This window comes from Aspergillus ibericus (genome assembly GCF_003184845.1).
Source record: "Aspergillus ibericus CBS 121593 unplaced genomic scaffold BO80scaffold_34, whole genome shotgun sequence".
Lineage (NCBI taxonomy): Eukaryota > Fungi > Ascomycota > Eurotiomycetes > Eurotiales > Aspergillaceae > Aspergillus > Aspergillus ibericus.
The window spans coordinates 340,434-359,609 of NW_020292132.1; the positions used below are offsets into that span (position 1 = coordinate 340,434).

General features: G+C 53.2%; 4 protein-coding genes across 4 annotated transcripts; 3 read left to right on the forward strand and 1 right to left on the reverse strand.

Moving 5' to 3' along the window:
* Positions 1–485: 485 nt before the first annotated feature.
* BO80DRAFT_436840 (putative membrane-tethered transcription factor (SPT23)) lies at positions 486–4,947 on the forward strand (the record flags this gene model as incomplete). Its single annotated transcript, XM_025720978.1, has 4 exons — positions 486–1,199; positions 1,265–2,157; positions 2,257–4,753; positions 4,816–4,947. 4 exons carry the CDS (start codon positions 486–488, stop codon positions 4,945–4,947), a joined length of 4,236 nt encoding a protein of 1,411 aa, XP_025573014.1.
* Positions 4,948–5,423: 476 nt separating this feature from the next.
* Positions 5,424–10,225, forward strand: BO80DRAFT_503933 (putative TMEM1 family protein). Its single transcript, XM_025724404.1, has 4 exons — positions 5,424–5,611; positions 5,674–8,219; positions 8,278–9,357; positions 9,429–10,225. Exons 1-4 carry the CDS (start codon positions 5,572–5,574, stop codon positions 10,134–10,136), a joined length of 4,374 nt encoding a protein of 1,457 aa, XP_025573015.1. The 5' UTR covers positions 5,424–5,571; the 3' UTR covers positions 10,137–10,225.
* A 2,131-nt stretch (positions 10,226–12,356) lies between these two features.
* BO80DRAFT_360984 (uncharacterized protein) lies at positions 12,357–12,623 on the reverse strand (the record flags this gene model as incomplete). The annotated part of the gene is made up of 1 exon (XM_025715988.1): positions 12,357–12,623. A coding segment is annotated over one exon (267 nt), but the record flags the coding sequence as incomplete, so codon positions are not given.
* A 579-nt stretch (positions 12,624–13,202) lies between these two features.
* On the forward strand, positions 13,203–14,660 carry BO80DRAFT_436842 (oleate delta-12 desaturase odeA; the record flags this gene model as incomplete). Its single annotated transcript, XM_025720979.1, has 2 exons — positions 13,203–14,196; positions 14,254–14,660. 2 exons carry the CDS (start codon positions 13,203–13,205, stop codon positions 14,658–14,660), a joined length of 1,401 nt encoding a protein of 466 aa, XP_025573017.1.
* Positions 14,661–19,176: the final 4,516 nt, after the last annotated feature.

Consider the following 19,176-nt stretch of genomic DNA (forward strand, 5'->3'; position numbering starts at 1 on the left):
TTCCTTCGGCCCTCTCCATCCCGTCGGTGCCTTGGCTGAATCGCTAGGCACACGCCTTCTCTATCCTCTCGAAACTTCTGCGCTCGTCTGCTCCGACGCCCGGCCTGGATTTTACTCCCTTTTCCCAACTCTGCCGCGCCTCCGCCTCCGCCCCCCTACGCCAGCCGCCCTTACTCAACAACGCTACTTTGACCCCCTCCCCGGACAACCACCACGCTTCCCCTCAACTCGCTTGGTAATCGGGATCTCCTACGTTACTTCCGCCTGGTTTGATGGACGAGGGGTACTATTGACGGAGGCAATACAACTGCGCCCGCCCAGAACAAGTCCAGCCCACCCGACCGTCCTTTGTTCGCTCCACCGGCAGTCGTACCAACAATCTGGGTCGCGGTTATCAGGTCGGAATTGAAAGCAGGTTGTGAGGCTCCATAGGGAGAGTTGCTGGCGTCTCCCTGAAGTCTTCTGGATACTGCAGTGAGGACCGAATGATGGGATCGGCAGAGGCTGCCTCTTCGCCTGCGTTCCCTTTTCTGGACCCGATTGTTGTTGACGACGAGATGGGCAACCCTTACCAGGACACAGATATGGACTTTCTAGATACTGCCAGGCTACAGATGTCGGCAGAAAATGCAGGGAGGGACTTTGATGACTTGTTTTCGCGCGCCACTTCGTCCCGCCCAGTTACGGAATCGGAGCCGTCGTGTCTGTCGCCATCGGAATTGTCCCTCAAACGGTCATATCAAGACCAAGATGCGCTGCGACAAGTGAATGTTGTGTCATCTGACTCACCCGCCGAATCTCCAGACGGTTCTTCTCCCAGTTCCTCCTCCACATCGCCGCGAAACCACCTCCGAAACCCGTCGGTCACCTCGTCCGCATCGGTTGTTCATAGCGAAAACACCGTGATGCCCTTTGGATATGCGACGGAGGATTGGATGAACCCGGACCTGGCATCAGTGAAGGAGGAATCGCTCTTCGGTCTTGATCTCTCCTTGCCAACTCTCGATGGCGCTTTCCCCACAGATACCGACCTCGAGTCGAGTAACAAGGCCATGGATGCCGCTTTCGACTTCGAGAGTGCTGCTAGTAGCCCCAGCCCTCTGAAATCCGAGTCTGCGCCCCAGCCAAAGTTTTCGAAGAGATCGAAATCTCAGTTCAGGAGTGTTTCTGGTGCCTCAGCCAGACACTCCGCTTCGTCGGTAAGCCCACCTTAATGTTTCCGCTCGGTTGTTTCCGTCGTGCGCTGCTGACCTGGAGAATTCAGATCCCTGGGCCATCTTTTTTCCCTCGCAGTACGAAGGAGCCTTCGCCCTTTTCGGTTTCGAGAAGTTTTGGGCAGGCGAAGTCGCCGTTGGGTCCATGGGGAGGTCATTCGCCTTCATCGCTTTTGGAAGAAAGCTTCGGTGGGATCAACATGAATGGTGGCTCTCCGCTCACCCCGGGACTCAACTTCGGACCGAGTAGCTTCCCCTTTGGCGTAAATTTCGCACCATCACCTTCCCCAAGTGCGATGAAGCAGGAAACGACTCAACGCCACATCTTGACTGTGCATCCCACCTCGCTCAAATCGCGCGTGGAAACTCAGATCCCAATCAGACTGACACTCTTTCCATTGCCGAACGGTGTCAAGAAGTTGCGCTTGCCAAGCCACACTATCTCAAAACCGAAATTCCTTGCACCGCCAACCGTTGAACGATCGCCGGAGATTGTGGAGTTGCACACAAGTCTTGTCTGTACAAGCGCAATGCAAGACCAAGAGAAGCTGAAAAAGGCATTTGCAAGAGCCAGGAGCGAAAATGCTTACCGTTCGTCCAGCGCTAGCCCACGTTCCGCCGAAGATATACAGGAAGACGACAAGCCGTTGGATGGTGGAGAAGTGAAAATCTGTCCTGGTTGTATTCAGCGTGAACGGAAGCGGGCATTCCGGAAAAAACAACGAAAGCCGGAGGAGGATGAACTTTTCCAAAAGGATGAGGAGAAGAGGGTGATTGTCTTCAACACCAATGAAGTTAAGGAATGGGCCGAGCCGTCGAAGAATGCTATTCCAGGCTATGGAGACGCCCCGATGCCGAATATCCCTCCAGGGGCTATGCAAGTAGAATTGCCGATGCGGATCGCATGCTACTGCAGACATCAGAATGAGAAGCTCGGGTTTCAGTGTGTATACCCCGGTCCTTCCGTCCAACAGTGGTCTTTGCTTTTTCTTCCTTTTCTTTCTTTTCTTTTTTTTTGGCTGACACGAATGTTCTCTTTTAGGGTTATATTCACCGTCAAGGATTACAAAGATAACGTCATCGCTCAGGCGATAACGAACTCGATCATGATTACAGATGACCACAAGACCCATGCTCCTCCCGCTCCACCTGCTCCTGGCCCCTCCCCCTCTTTACCTGATGGGACACAGCTGCCGGGCGTTGGTGTGTTCCCGTCGAGCCCGAGCGTTGATACAGGCAAATCATCGGCTCCCTCGCAACAAGCGGCTCAGTCGTCTTCGGCCACGGACTTGCAGGGGCTCCAGCAAAGATTCAACACTCAATATCAGATGACGTCCAACTCCTTCGCTGTGTCACAGCCCTCAACGAACGGGACAAATCCTAACTCACAGACCCCGCGGAGTCTTTCGCGACAAACGTCACCGAATGACTTCCAAGGGCCGATGAGCAAGCGCCGCAAGCACAGCAACTCCGGGAGATTGCCGTCCGAACTCACTATGACGAAACTGGAAAATACACAGTCATCTGCCAGCGTTTCCAACTCTTCGGCTCCGAACAACGAGCCACAATTTTCCAGCTCCCGTGGTTTCGCATCTCCAATAGAGAGGCCGTTTGTGACGACTTCTGCTTTATCCAACCAATTCTCTAACGGACCGCCGACTCCGAACGGCGCCGATTCAAACCCGTTCCTGAACACTATGCAGCAACAGAGTTTAGACAACTTTATCCAACAGCAATTGATGTCTGCGCCGAACTCTGCTCAACCAAGCCGCCCCGGAACACCCGGTGGTTCTTCGCGGAACAACTTCCAGGACCCAAGTTTCAACCTCTCTTTGGGACCCACCCCGTCCACCCCAATGTGGCCGCCCCTTAGCAATGCAGGTAACCGGCTTCCTTCGGTCATCCACAAATTGGTTCCTGCGGAGGGCTCCATCACGGGAGGCACGGAGGTTACACTATTAGGCAGTGGCTTTTATCCTGGCATGGAAGTTGTTTTTGGCGACACTCTTGCCACTACCACCACGTTTTGGGGTGATAAGTGTCTCAATTGCTTGACACCGCCTGCACTCCAACCCGGACTTGTGGCGGTGGTATTCAAACACGAACATCCCACATTCGGTCAGATGCAGCCGGCTCAACCTCTGATGCCAAAGCAACAACAGTTCTTCCGTTATGTCGACGATCGGGAGCTGCAAATGTATCGCCTGGCTCTCGGCATTCTTGGCCAGAAACTTGGCAGTCAAGCAGATGCATTCCAGACGGCTCAGCAGATCATGGGCAGTGATATGAAAGGCGTCTTCAACCTACAAAAGGACTTCCAAGGAGGGTCCGGTGGTCACCAGCGGCAGGCTGCTGGGTTGGAATCGCAAGTTAAACTGAGCGACCTTGATTCAAGAATGTGGAAATACCTGGAATTTGTCGACCTCGACGACAGTCCCCGCCCGCCCAGATACAATTCGCGGTCTGCGACAGGGCAGACTCTGCTTCACTTTGCGTCATCACTGGGGTTGACACGATTTGTGGCTGGTCTGCTTGCTCGAGGTGCCAATCCGGACTTGCAGGATAACACCGGGAACACGCCGATGCATTTGGCGGCTTTGAATGGTCACGCGCATATCGTGAACAGGCTCCGTCTCGCGGGGGCCAACTCCAATGCCCGTAGTATTAGGGGCTTCACCCCAGCAGACCTTGCTACAACGTTGCCAGCTCATCAAGCTGCCCTGATACCTGCACGCCATTATCGCTCACGCAGTGTTGGGTCTTTGTCCTCTTCGCGGCGCAGACACAGCAGTTCCGCATCCTTGCATTCGCTCTGGGAATCCTCCTCTGTGTCGGGCTCCTTCGACCATGCCGTTGAAGATTCGGATGATTCCGAGGACGAGGATGACGTGATCGACTATACCGTATCACGACGGTCAAGTATGCATCACGAGCGACCAGGATCGATCCCTACGCCGGAGCAGGCAGCACAAACCGACGACGCGCGACCGTTTTCGCCTCCCGCAGCGCTGGTTGCTTGGCGTAACCAACTCCAAGCCCAGATCAATCAGTTCCAGCAAAGCGTGGCCAACGCGTTCCCCAACCTTCCAGCTCTGCCGCCCATGCCCGCTTTACCTGACTACCAGGCTCATCCGATGATGCGTCGCATTACGAATCTTGTCCCACATCGGCCGAGCACAGCGCGGTCGGCCAAAGATGGCTGGTGGGATATGCTGACAGGCAATTCGGCCCCCACTGGCACAGAGCTTCCGTCCTACGAAGAGCTCTATCCCCACAAAGAGACCGAAGATGAGGAGCAAGAAGCGCGCTTGAAGAAGTCGAGCATGCTACAAGCCGCGACCGAGGCAGCTCTCGACCAACATTTCGAAGCGCTGGCCAGCACCTCGGAGGTCTCGCGGGCCAAACCAGAGAGCGAAGATATCAAAGACATACGGATTGGTCGCAAGGTGATATCTCGTGAACAGCAAAAACACCTCAGGGAGCAGCAAGCGCGGAGGATGAAGGGTCTTGGCAGCGATCGGAATCTGTACTTCATATGGGTAAGTGGAGATATCTATGGACTTGCGTCATCTTGCTGGGAGCCGTTGCTAACTGGTGCTAGATTCCGCTCCTGCTGTTGGTGATTTGCGCCTGGGTTCGGAGTTACGTCCCGGGCATCTGGGAGGGGTTTTCTAGCGGTTATGAATTCGTCAAGGCCCAATATGCGCAGCGCGCGATAGAAGCTGGCCGTTGACCTTGTTTGCGTTCGCTCTTTCCTTTTGTTTCTTCGTCTATTTTGAGCTAGGGCGTTCTGTCCTCTGGGCCGGTAATACAATGGGCATGTCTTTTCTTTTGTTCAAGAGCTATCGTTCCATAATGACGGGATATGACTGTTTTGATCTCTTTGTCGTGTTTCTGGAGAGCCCATGCTGCCATCGACTGTTCCTGTACAGAGTTGTATTTCCTAGGCGATGCATTTCTATTCTCTTTGATCTAATGAAGACCGAGTCACGCATCCTGCGGAGCTCCCTAGATATCAATATTACTTTTCCTGCTCAAAGAATGGCCAGAACCTCCCCTCGTAGAGTAAGTAACCCGGAGGCGGGCGAAGCGATCTTGGGAAGGTTTGGCGGAAGGAGCCACACGCGCGGAGAAAAGGCGGTCTTGTCCTGCCGGCCAAAACAACCGCAATCGCCGCGGTGGCTGATAGCCGGATATACCTCCCTTCTCCCTCCTCCCTCCTCTCCCCTGGTGATTGTCCGCCGCCAATTCCTCCCCTCGCCGCGCATCTCGCTAGGAATCGGCTATCATCCCCGGTCGATCAGGCGGCATGCCCTTTGCGAGTGGTCCCTCACCCCCCGAATAGTGTTCGGGAACCATGGACCCATCACCCCAGGCGGGCTCGAGCAGTGTCACTGGTAATACCTTCCCGGATCGCATCAATGGCTTGCGTCGCTCACTTGTTGGTCCATATTTCCAGTCGAGTATACGGACCCCTCCGGTATCTTCCCAACCGTTCAGTCCATTCTTGCAGATAAGCTACCGTTGAAGAACCTCCACTGGAAGTCCCCGACCCGCCCCGTTCGATCCATCGAGTCCCTCCGTATCGGTTTCGTCCCTGCCCAGCAGTCGATCGAGCGCAAGCCTTCCGTTGATACGACCGGCGGCGCTGTACCACATCGACGACACCAAATTCCAGGCCTACGCCAAACACCCTATTTGAAGATCTACCTTCTCCGTTGTGATGACAATGACACCTACAAGGCCACGGCGCGGAAGGCAGTAAGGGATTGGATTAAGTCTCACGCCACGGTCTCCTCATCCAGCGCAACGTCCACCAGCCAAGAGAAACATGACGCCTTTGACTGGCTCATCCTACATGTTGTACAGGATGGGGAAGGAGCAGAGAAGGCCGCCCCTGCTTCCAAATGGGGTCGCACAACCACGACAGTGCTGGAAAAGGTCAAGGCGGATTTTAACGGAGCTTCAAAGTCGAATATAGATCGCGTGGCTCAGCTGCGACTCCCCAGACAAGGCAGTAACGCGAAGTCGCCTGAGCTAGCCGATCAAATCGAGGACTTCATTGAGAAGCTAAAAAATGCAATCCTGGCGTCTTTCGATCTCCGCGTGGCACAATACGAGGAGGACATCAAAGAGAAAGACTCTCAGCGCAGTTTGCCCGGCTGGAATTTCTGCACCTTCTTCATACTGAAGGAGGGCCTCGCCAGAGGCTTTGAGAATGTGGGATTGTTCGAGGACGCCTTGCTCGGGTACGATGAGCTGGCCGTAGGTTTGGACACTACCATACAAGAACAGCTTGAGGGGACTGGTGATCAGCACGGGAGCGCTTTTCTAACTTACAGCAAGGATTGGAGAGACAAGGTAGCGGCGGCTCTGGAGTCTGATGAAGAAGAAGTAGCGCCCAAGGACGAGGACGAGGACGATGCTGAGCCGGATCCCGTCCCGGAGATCGCAATGGAGGATTTCCCCATCTCCTCCACCAAGAAGCCCTATCGAGAGAAGATCCTGGCCAGTGATATTTCCATCTTTGATTTCCGCACCTATGTCTTCTCTAGGCAATTGACACTGCTCCTTCGGGCGGCAAAGGCACCTGCATTGCTCAACAAGGAAGCAGAAAGCGGCCCGAAGTCGTCAAGGAAGGACAAGAAGGCCGAGAACCTGCTGCTCCTTTCTGAGATCTGCCAGAGATCAACTGAGTTTATCAGTCTTGCAGCGCGGACGCTCAGAATCGACCTAGAGACTGGGCTGGCAGATGTGGACAATGTCAAAAAGTCTCAGGTTGTGAACAATGTAGTATCATCCTGGGCCTATGCCGCTACTTGCCAGGTTTTGTCTCAAACATATACCCCTGCTCTTACGCTTCCCGAGTCTACGTTACATGCTGTCAATAAGGCAGCAGAAGCCGCTGCGCATACAGAGGCCCCAACAGAGCTCCCCCGACGCTCGAGTTCCCTTGCAAATCCTGCTCCTCGCCCACCCCGTCTGACGAACTCGGAAATGTTGCCTCCAGATGCGCTCTCCTCTGTCCATGCTCGACCAGGTTTCGAGGGCCCGAAACTTACAGCCAAAACCGGTTCCGAGCAATTGGCTTCTGGAAGAGGGGAGCTGTTTTTGATGGCTCGCCGACTTCTCGAAGAAGTTTCTGCAAGACTCGGCTGGAAAGAGACATGGAACGATCTTCGTCTTCTTTTTAATGAAGGGTCTGGCGATGATGATATGGCTGACGTATCTCTCGACGACGAGCCTCCGGTTGAGGCCGACAAATCGCAAAACACCATCACCCTTTCTGGAATTGAGCTACCTGGCTTAAAGCTAGCTCTGCACTCTAGGAAAGCGTTCCGTGTGCATTACGAAGAACTTACCGATCAAATGTATCGGCATCATATTGCTGCAAACCGCACGTATTCGACTCAGGCAGCTCTTGCCGATATGGCTCTGATACGATACCGACAGAGCGATTACGGCGCGGCCGCGTCATATTTCCATCACATTGCCCCGTTTTATGGTAGCAAGAACTGGCTTGTTCTAGAAGGTATCATGCTGGAAATGTATACACGGTGCTTGAAAGAATTGAATCGCAGTGAAGAATACGTCCGGGTGATCCTCCGTCTTCTCGCAAAGTTTTCTACATACACGCAGTCCAACCTATCGAAGCGACAGAAGACGCTAGATGCATCGCATATCTTTGCGGAAAATGCCCTGATCTCTGAGTATGTCGAGGAGCTGTTCAAGGTGTCAAGTCCTCTTCAGAAAGAAGTCACAGCGCCCATGACGGATTTCTTTGCGGACATCAATGTCAAGCCTGCGATTTTGCACTATGCGGACAAGGACGGGTTTCAACTACAACTCTACCTACGGTTTACTCTTGGGAAGCGCATTGACATTGATTCGATCAAGCTGCGATTGGTTGGTGCACATAGTTCTCAAAGTAATGAGCATTGGATAGAGGCACCTATCGCAATGACCATCAAATCATCGTCGACCAGGGTGCTGGTTGACTCTCCGGTGAGCATCCATCTCTCAGCCACCTTTGCTCTCACTTCGCATATGCTGACTGCCGTAGGTAACACTGCAAGGTAAATACTATGTGGACCGTATTGAGATGCGCGCGAAGAATATTGTTTTTACTTTCGCAGGCGGAAAGAATGCTTCGCTGCCAGTGGGCTTTAGGGAGGTGATAGAGGCCGAGGAAGAGGACAGCCGGCCATACATATATTGCTATCCGCCGCCGGTCGGCCTTCAGGCCAAGATCGTATCGCCACATTTTGTCAACCTGGAAGAGCTGCGGACACTTGAGCTGGAACTCAGCAGCGGATGGAACAATATCAAAACAGGCACTGTCCGAGTGAGACCTGCCACTGCTGGTCTACGGCTGAGAACTGCAGAAGCCGAAGTGGTAGAGGGAGACATCAAGATTGAAGCGCATAGTGATTCCGGGAATATCGAGTTCACGCAATTGAAGGCGAACTCTTTTGTCCGGTTCCGGATCCCTTACACGGTCGAGGAACACCACCCGATGCTTTCTGCAAGGGCAGAAGTAGCATACGAAACAGACAGCGGACGGTTCTCCTACTCGTCGGTGCACAACATCATCTCAGGCTTGCCCATCAGTGTCAACGTGCAGGATGTCTTCAAAGATAGCGTGCTCTTCTCCCGGTTCACCATCAGTCCGGCCATGCTGATTCCACTCCGGATCTTGAAGTGCCGGATTCCAGAATCCGATGTTTACGAAGTGCAGTCAAGTATCGGCGAATCTACAGCGCTAAATGTGTTTGCGAAACAGCCAGCGTCATTACTCTACAAAATCCGACAGCGGCCAGACAGCGTTGCCACACCGGGATCGAGACGCTCTTTGCGACTAAGTGTTGATTTTACTTGCGTGGACGACGAATGCTTGGATGCAGTCGAGAGCTTATTCAAATCAAGCATCGCAGCCAGTGATTTCCAAAAATACACTGCGTTACTCACCTCGCACCTCGTTGAGACATTCCGCTCACAGTTGTCAACTTCTGACATGGAGGTGGTCGGCCTAGTCCGGGAGGTGGAAACGCTGCAGTATGCAAATGCACACTGGGAAACGTTACTGGGCGCACTGAAGGAGCCAATTGACGGACTGAAGTCCTGGCTTATGGAATGGCACAAGGTAAGCCACCAGCACGTCTGCCGACGCTCTCCCTTGCGTCTCGAGCGGACAGAAGGTGCTGACATGCATAGAACCACCCGGTCATCTGTCTCCCAGAGTCACCAGCGGTACCCAGCAGACATATCATCATCCCCGTCGACATCCCCGAAATTCAAGTTGTGCATACAGCTGAGCTCCGTCTTGCCAACCTGGCCGATCAGCCTCCCCACGCAGCAGTTGGGCAGATGATCGCAGCCGAACTTAGCATACGTCATACACGACGATGGTGCTCTCCCGAGCACCGCGAGAATGGGGGTAGTCCTCTTGAGTTCTCGTACGAGATCCACGCAAACCTCGAGTCGTGGCTGGTTGGGGGTCGACGCCGCGGCAACTTCACGGCCGAGGAAGGCGAGACCAAGACGTTTGCGATCATGCTCCTTCCGCAGAAAGCCGGACACCTACTCCTCCCGGGGCTGGAAATCCGGACCTTTGTGCCACCATCTTCATCTACATCACCGTCCCTGTCACAGCCGCTGACGCAGTCCTCGACGGCAGCAGGGGGGCAAGTGACGAGTCCCAATCCTGGACCACCCGTGGCAGCTGGGTCCACGACGGCAGCGGCAGCGGCAGCGCTGCAGCGCCGACCCATTCCGTGCGAGGTCGACTACCGGAACCATGGCGAGACGGTGCTGGTACTACCTGATTTGCGCACGACGACCGTGAGCCTGTCTTTGTCTGGGGGGAGTCATGGCGGGGCATGGTTGATTGACTCGGAGCGCTTGCATGTCCCAAGCACATAGACTCCGTACATAGTCCCTACTTCTGCATACATTAGAACCTCGGTAAATAAAACCAACCTATAGACGACCTTGATGAACAGTGTAGGTAGTACAGCATGCCAATAATATATATTAGCACTCTACTCCGTACATCTCTAACACGTCAAATAATGATAATAGCAACAATGACAATAAAAATCATCTACCTCAAACCCGCCATCCCCCATCGAGCACTATCATCTAAATGAAAATTTCCATCATACATACAATACATACATACCACCCTGAACCCCCCGGGTAAACCCCCTCCAAATTACGTCCCGAATACACCCTTCCCTCCATCCTAACGGTAGGGGTGGTTCATGAGTCGGTAATTGATTGACATGCTCACCCGCCGCCCCATCATCCCTGTCCCGATCAGCCAGCCCCACCGGGACCCAATCTCAACATTTTTGGTGGGTGTCCCAACAGATGCTGACTCTTGTACTTTTTCCTTTCTTGTAGGTACTTGGGAGTTCTGGGGGTTTTGGGTAGGGGATTTGATCAGGTCTGTAGTTATTGTTCAATTGAGATATATCTTCTTTCTCTATTCCTTTCTTTTTCATAAGTAAGAGATTGAGAGGGTATAGGTAAAATGTAGCAGGGGGGAGAAAGTATGGAGATAGATACTCTGACTAGGGGAAGATAGTTGGGGAAGACTAGACACTACCCAGTACCCATGTATCAATCAATCAAACAATCGCAAGCAATCAATCACATGCATTCAAACTTATCTCCAAGTTCTAGACAAAAGATCACAGATTTGTTTTACCCTAAAGTACCCTAATGAGTATTTCGCAATACCGGGTGGCCCTGATGGTGGCAAGTTTGTCGTTAAAGTTTTTCCATACCCGCGCTTTAGGGCCATTCCAATCATACTACATAGGATGTATCTATATCCTGCCGTAGTAATTCGTTTAGTATGTAGTATGTGTTACTTTGATCCTTTGGGATCTGGGACTGGGAGTGTGTTGCTGGCTCCACTGAAATGCGATTGGCATTCTGGTGCCGACTGACTATCTACTTAAAAGTACGTGGACTCCTGCATGCTGGGCAAATCACATGGGTTTGGGGGGTTGGTCAAGTCAAGAGCGAAGTCGATGATCCGTACTGAGTGGATTCGGGGTAACTGTAAGTGTACGCATTGGGGTGTGAGATCTGGCGTCCTCGAGGGGTGGTTGATTGGCGGGATCGGATCTCGATGGATGGCATGTGAAGGAGGCGCCTGGTTATCTATTATCGTGTCAGGGCAATCCCTATGGCTATGCCCCTGGAGGTGTGAGAGCTCAGAGCTGAACTGGAGGGAAGATCCCTCCTCCGTACATGGCAGGCAACCCGGGATGTCTTTTCTGATAAGATGCCCGAATCATCTCCGACCCATTACGTCTCAGGCAGAGCCCGGTGTGGTGGCATATGACACCTCGGAGGGAGAGTTGAGAAGGGGGAACGGTAAAAATAATCCGATGTGGAAAGGCTGATGGAGTCTCCATTCTCAAATTCTCAGAGTCCCACCGCCCGAGGAAAGAAGGTGCCAAGATTGTTGAGAAGCCAAATTTCCCTCTTACCCGGCGGTGGGGCCCAGCCACTTCCTCCCATTGGGTCCAGCGGGGCGGTGAGCCTCCCCGGTTCATGGTCCCTGGTAACCCGTTCGCCGTCTTCTGGAACGTGGGTATTTTTCAATACCCAGCCACATGGTTGGTAGGCTGGAAGGGATATCCTCCAGGTCCAAAATCCTGCATCTTATGATCTTCTCCTGTGCGGTGAGCCCAGGCCGTGGAGGACTCCCCCAGGGGCAAAGAATAATCCCTCAGGCGCGCCGTTGTCAGCACACCCCGGAATGCAACGACAGTATCTCTTCGCTCGCGTCGTACCAATCAGCCGCATGTTTCCAGCTGCAAGCCTAGCCGGTGGCGTCTCTTCGAGTCAACCAGTCACGGATGGCCCGAAACTCAGAAGGAACCCGCGTTCATAGGCATGCGGCCGGCCAGCTGGGTCGGTCATGCAGCTTGGGCAAGCCATAGGCCCAGCGTCGACCTCGGCTCAGTGCATCCACCCCAGACATGAGTCCAGTCTGTCCCGAGCAAAGAAGGTCAACCTGGTCGATCAAGTCATTGGAGGGTCGTCTGCACAGTATTCCGTAGGGCATGTCAAACAAATGCCTATCAGCGCCGAGATCCAGTAAGCGCCGACTGGCCTGCAAAGTCAGAATAAAGAAGGCATCAAGTCGTGTGTATGTAAACGGAATCTGCCGTAAGATTCGCGCAAGTCGGGACGCCGTTCCGTATTGGAAGGAAGCCTCCCGGCCAATGGCGAGGGACCCACCAATACCAACTTTTCACGGGAGATCCGCCGTAACGCGAAAAGACGGCAAAATACCAGCCCAGGGGCGGCGGGCCTGCATCCAGATCGGGAGATGTCTGGATGACTTTCTTCTGGGCTTCTTCTCCGACTGCACTGGAAATTCAGTTTCTCCCCAATCAACCCGCGTTCTTTGAGTTCATGCGCTTTTTTTTCCCCTTGCCTTTTCCTCTTTTGCAATTTTTTTTTTCTGTTTGGCCCTCGCCTTCGCCCAGCGCCCCCCTTCTCTCTCTCTCCCCCGGGTTCTGCTCGTCGCGGAACAGCTGATCATCAAACAATCGGCCTTATTTTTCTTTCACTCTTTTTGCCTCTCCTCGCCTGCCCTTTTCTTCCACCCCCCGTCCCACTTCTCTCCGGCCAAGGCTTTCTGGAGGCGACCATTTATATCCTTCCCATTGTCACCTTACCACCTTCCTCCTCTCCCTTCGACCCCGTCCTGCCTCCCTCCCTCGCTGTCTGGGAGCTCACTCCGTCCAGTGACTACCTTGAGCTGGTATAGCTTTGGCGTCGTGTCCTGATCCTTTGGTATGTTGCAATTCGCCGGCGTGGTCCTCTGCACGGGTCGTGTCACTCGAGACAAGGAGATGCCTTTGTTCCCGCGCATCACACAAATTGCATTGGCTAACGTAGCTGTCACCCTCTAGCCCTCGTCGTCTTCGAGCTCGAAAGACCCCTTGGACAAGCTTCAGAATGTCTTCCACAGCTCTCCCCAAGCGCGTTGCGCTGCACCGCAATGCTACGGATTCCTCCGTCCCCAGCTCCGTCACCCCCTCTCCTTTGGACAGCCCTCGCCAGTCGCCCTCTTCCACCTCTCTGTCGTCGTTGGCGTCTGAGGCTGAGGAGAATAGCAAGATGCTGGACACCTATGGCAACGAATTCCAGATCCCGGACTACACCATCAAGCAGATCCGTGATGCCATCCCCGCTCACTGCTATGAGCGGAAAGCCCTCACCAGCTTGTGGTACGTGTTCCGGGACGTCTTCTGGCTCGCCACCATCTTCTATGTCTTCCACAACTACGTGACTCCCGAGACCGTTCCTTATAAGCCCGCGAGAGTCGTGCTGTGGGCTCTCTACACCGTTCTGCAGGGATTGTTCGGTACCGGTGTCTGGGTCTTGGCTCACGAGTGCGGCCACCAGGCCTTCTCTCCCTCCAAGGTTCTGAACGACACTGTTGGCTGGATCTGCCACTCTGCTCTCCTGGTGCCCTACTTCTCCTGGAAGATCTCGCACGGAAAGCACCACAAGGCTACCGGCAACATCGCCCGTGACATGGTGTTCGTCCCCAAGACCCGGGATCAGTACGCCTCTCGCGTCGGCAAGGCTGTCCACGAGCTGAACGAGTTGATGGAGGAGACTCCCATTGCCACTGCCCTCAACTTGATCCTCCAGCAGCTGTTCGGTTGGCCCATGTACCTGTTCACCAACGTCACCGGCCACAACAACCATGAGCGTCAGCCCGAAGGCCGTGGAAAGGGCAAGCAGAACGGCTACTTTGGCGGCGTCAACCACTTCAACCCGTCTAGCCCCCTGTACGAGGCCAAGGATGCTAAGCTCATCGCCCTGAGCGACCTGGGTCTTGCCATTGTCGGAAGCATTCTGTACCTGATCGGCTCCAAGTACGGCTGGATGAACCTTCTGGTCTGGTACGGTATCCCCTATCTCTGGGTGAACCACTGGCTTGGTATGTTATTTTCCTTCCGATACCTTTTTGAAATTTGGCTGACCAAGAGAACTGTAGTCGCTATCACCTACCTCCAGCACACCGACCCCACCCTGCCCCACTACCAGCCTGAAGTCTGGAACTTCGCCCGTGGTGCCGCTGCCACCATCGACCGTGATTTCGGCTTCGTTGGTCGTCACATTCTCCACGGAATCATTGAGACTCACGTTCTGCACCACTATGTCAGCACCATTCCCTTCTACCACGCTGATGAGGCGAGCGAGGCCATCAAGAAGGTCATGGGCTCCCACTACCGCACCGAGGCCCACACCGGTTGGACCGGATTCTTCAAGGCTCTCTGGACCAGCGCCCGTGTGTGCCACTGGGTTGAGCCCACTGAGGGCGCCAAGGGCGAAAGCTCCGGAGTGCTTTTCTACCGTAACACCAACGGCATCGGAGTTCCCCCTGCCAAGCTTGCGAAATAGAGCATTTCTGTCGTACATAGATCGAGTGATTTTTTGGAATTCTTTTTTCTTCTCTTCTTTCGTTTCTTTCGCATCTCGTGGTGCTCTCGCAGGATCGACATGGCCACGATATGACACTCTTTGCTTTATCATAGAGTAACCGCGAGTTGAATTCGAGCTGAAGGCGTATACGGAAAAGGGGTAAGATTCTGATGTAAAAAAAGGCCATCATGTCTGATTTAATCGTCCACTATTAATCCGGGGAGGTGTTTCTTTGCGATTTCTTCTCTCTCCTTCCTTTCACGATGATATATAGATCCCGTCGATTTCATCAATTCGTACATCTCGTGAACTTTCCATCATATCCAAGACGATATCGTATGATACGACGGAGCTGACTGATGAATTGAGATCCAATGCCAATGCCATGCTGAACTTGACATCTGACACTTGACAGACACACAGACCAGCCCCACAGCATCGATCAAAACAACAACAAATGTCCGATCAAGATCAGACTAAGGAAGTAAGCAATAAGCATAAAATTAAGGTCGGAGGGAAAGATGGGGAAGGGGCGCGTGGGAAGTCAAGGAAGAGCTTAACCTTGGGTTGGTGAAGAAATGCCAACTGCGGGGGCGCCAGTTCCGCCAGACGCCGAAAACAGACGCTAGTCCCGGAATGGAGGGCGACTTTGCAACCCTGATAGCTTGGCTGGGGATTAGATTAGGTTGAGGGGTCCGTAGGAAGTTACAAGGAAGAGAAGGGAAGTAAAGATTATATCAGCCGTTAATCATGTCGGGGGATATCTAGCATTAGATCGTGTCAAAATCCTCTGTACAGCCTCTTAACCCGCCCTTCCAGATTTCAAACTCCGCTTCGTCTTGGATTTGACCTTGCTCTGTGACTGGCCCTGCAGTCCAGGGGGCAAATACGAGCTTCATGGTTCTCCGTACGCCCCGTGTGACTGTTTGTTGGGGGGCTAATGGGGAGTGTTTTGTTCGCGTTGTGCGGCATATAGTATTTAGAGCATCGGGCTCGTTGACCTGGTCATTTCTGTCGGGGGTAGCCGGAGGGTCGTTGGTTTCACTTCCCTCTGTAGGCAGCAATTGCTGCTCGCTAGACACAAAGGTATCCTGGAGAATGGCCTCCCAATCCACAGAGCGGCTCTCCTTTTTCAGCGCAATCCGACATGCAATCTGGGTAGACCAAACCAAACCCAGCGTTGGGGTCTTCTGTGAGGACTGTTGAAGAGCTGGGTAGAAGCTTGATGTTGTCTGTAGCGTGTCACCCCAACCGGTGAAGAACCGCTGCTGGTGTAAAAGACTCAAGATCTCATTTCGAACAGGGTTACCAATCAGGTACGACCCGTCGAACGGCTGCTGTTGCGGGTCATCCTCGGCAGGATATGGTGACGAGGCAAAACTAGATGGCGAGGATGGAAAGATCGGATTATGTGGGGTCAGCTCGACATTTCGTGATTCGAGAGGTCGGCTTCGAGGTAACGGTGTCGCAACTCCTGACTCAGGATGTGACGGCAATGCTTGCTGCTGCGTAGAAGGGATAGGTGAAATAGCACCACCACCTGGACGGAGTAAGGTTGGATGACCACCAGCAGCTTCAATCCGATCAGAGACTTGATTTGCGACCACAATTGCAATATCCTCGTTCACAGCCAAGTTCCTCAGCATCTGGCCTAGCCTGGCAAGCTCACCGGAGCGTGTGGACAAGCCCGATAGATTATGCGACACATGTTCTGCTCTGTAGTTGGCGGTTATGGAGTCAATGACCACAAGTCCAACGTTGTATCGCTTGATTGCGACGGGAAGCTGGTAGTTGAGGATGTGATCTTGGGTCTCGAGGTCCATGGCATTGATGGACAAAATATTTTCCAGCGAAGGAGCTTGAGCTTGAGACAAGGCGGAGAGATATGGGTGGGATTCGATGAGCTGCGAAAGCCGTGGTGTCGATAACGGGGCTTCTGTGGAGATGTATATGGCACGCTTCGCTAGGCCGCTAGGCACAGGAAGCTGGGTGGCCAGGAGAAGGGTGAGAAGAAACTGAGTCTTGCCACTTCCACTGTAACTTGTTAGCCCCTTAGCCAATTACTTTTGGAGAAGCCAGAGTACACACCTCTCACCAGTCACTTCCGTCAGATAACCGGTCGGTATCCCGCCATCGAGCAGAGCATCCAACGTGGGGTCGAGCGTGCTTATCGCATTCCACTGCGAGATATCTAGCCTGGTCGTCGGACCCGGCAAGACAGGAACGTCGATACTGAGGCTGGAGCTGGGCTCATCAGCATCTGGATCCTTGTTCTCTTCGAAACCGACGTCATGGTGGAGTGCCCTGATGATCTGGGCGGACAGTCGGCGGACGTCGGCTGGAGGAACACGAGCACGTTTAGCGACTTCAAGGGTATCGAGGGTAATCAAATCGACAGTGGTTATGTGACTTCTCTCGAGAGGCGGGATTATATGAGCGTAAGGTTTAGTGGGGAAGTCCGGAAGGACCGACAAAAGATCCATAAGCGTGGAGGTCGAGGAGGACGAGATCGAGACTCGGTCTTCCCGTGGGCGACGCGGAGAAAACGCGGACGCACGTGCTCCCCCCGGCTGGGGCTCCTTCCTTCAGTCTTCATGTCGGTCCGCCACTCCTCCATCTTTACTCTCTGGATGATCTGTAGAACGGGTCAAGGTGATTTTCTGTCAGAATAAAGGCTACATCTGGCTCTTCGAGTGACCATTCACCGAAATACATTGTGGATGTCCCTCCTTTTTTCCCATTCTCTGCCCTCAAGTGAGATATATATTAAGCCCACGTCCGTTGATCAGCACATTGATGTGAGATCACCACCATGCCTATCACAGCAAGAGCCTGCTCATCGGGGATTCTTGAATCACTACGATGTCTACCTTTGCAGACCTTTCTGATAGTGAGACTCTGGAGCCCTCCTTTCATATCTAGTGAGATGATGCGACTTAGAGAATACCGGGTACGTATACAACTTGGTGGCGGCATATATCACTTCCTGCTTGGTCATGTCTAGCTAGAGTTACGCCAAAAAGTATAGATGCCACTGGCTGGCTGAGCCGTCACCGTCACTTGACGCCAGGATGCTGAAGGCCATCGACCGCTCAGAACCGTACCGACCACCGGCCTATAGCTGCTTCAACCAGGTTTGTTCTTCCTGAACCTTGCGTTACCTGCTTTAGAACACTGCTCGTAATTAATCAATTGTGCTTGAGCGATTTTAGTTTGCTTGTAGGAAGTTGCAGCAAAGATCGTGAATACCGCGCCAACAGGACCATTCATGATCTCAGGCGTATCCATCCGTGTTGTTACGAGGAATACATAAGTATTAGCACGGTTCATAGTGTACTTAGGTGAGCGCAATACTCATGCTAAACAAGTGTGTGGTGCTGATGCATGGGGCTCATCCTAGACATCCTAAGAGCGACTATTGCAATGCGTCCACACCAATCAGCATCGGTCCCGGCGCCCTCGAGGTACGCTTGAAATGACCCTGCGAATCAAGGAGTGAACAGAAATGCCTTGAGATTCAGCGTTGTGACTAGGAAACCTAGGTAGGAAACAAACCGGTCTAACTGCGTTGTCTCGACGGCTGATTAGGAGCAGGGATCGTCAGTGTGCTGGCAGTTTCGGTCAGGAGCCTTGAATCCTAACAATCATCTAAAGCCCAGTCACAAGATTATGCATCTTCTACTCAAGGAAGTGAGCGGCCAAGGGCGAATCCGAGAAGCACCAATGGCTTAGCTTCCCACCTGAGCAGCCAACAGTGCCGTCTTTTCTGGACAGCGACATACCACATCAGCTGCATACTTGTGCTAAGTCTCGGCCAGGCGTCCGGTGATAACGGGAACAGCACGCTGGCCATCATCGGACACACTAGCAATCAGGTAGGCACTAAGGATTGCTCTTCCTTTTCGGGAGGTACCAGCCCCTATCATGCACCTGACGCAAACATGCATACCTATCAACCCCATACTTCTCAAGATATATGTACACGACCTACACGCAAGTCCATTTGTCATTCGTCTGCTAGACGAGTGTGTAGGTGCCGGATTCTGAGCCGAAACCCTTGGACCGACTCACGCCGTGGAAGAAGCAAGGGCATGAACCCTGTGTGCAGCCACATGTTGCACCTCGGATGAACGTACCGAGCAAGCGTAAATAGTGAACAACCCTTCAGCATAGCGATAGCATATCAATAGCGACGGACATTACCGAGAGCCGAATGGAAATGTGGTCATTGCTCCTTGCGTCAGGAGCTCAAAATATCCGGTGTGGTGATTCTGGGGTAGGCAAGGATAAGCCACGGCGATGACGGCCCTAATCGGATATCGGACGGACGAGGCTTAAGTCCGAAAGGTAAGGGCTATATGTCATGAGGTATGTTAGGACTTCATATGATCTCGTCATTGTTGACTAGCAGACATGAGATAATGATCCATGGTGATCATTTACTACCTACTGAGCTGGCATGCACACAGTAGATCCAGCAATGGGAAAGCTCAGA

Coding starts and splice junctions, on each gene's coding strand:
- BO80DRAFT_503933 (XM_025724404.1), top strand. CDS start 5,572: ATGGACCCATCACCCCAGGCGGGCTCGAGCAGTGTCACTG. Junction 8,220..8,277: donor GGGTGCTGGTTGACTCTCCG/GTGAGCATCCAT, acceptor TGACTGCCGTAG/GTAACACTGCAAGGTAAATA. Junction 9,358..9,428: donor GGCTTATGGAATGGCACAAG/GTAAGCCACCAG, acceptor TGACATGCATAG/AACCACCCGGTCATCTGTCT.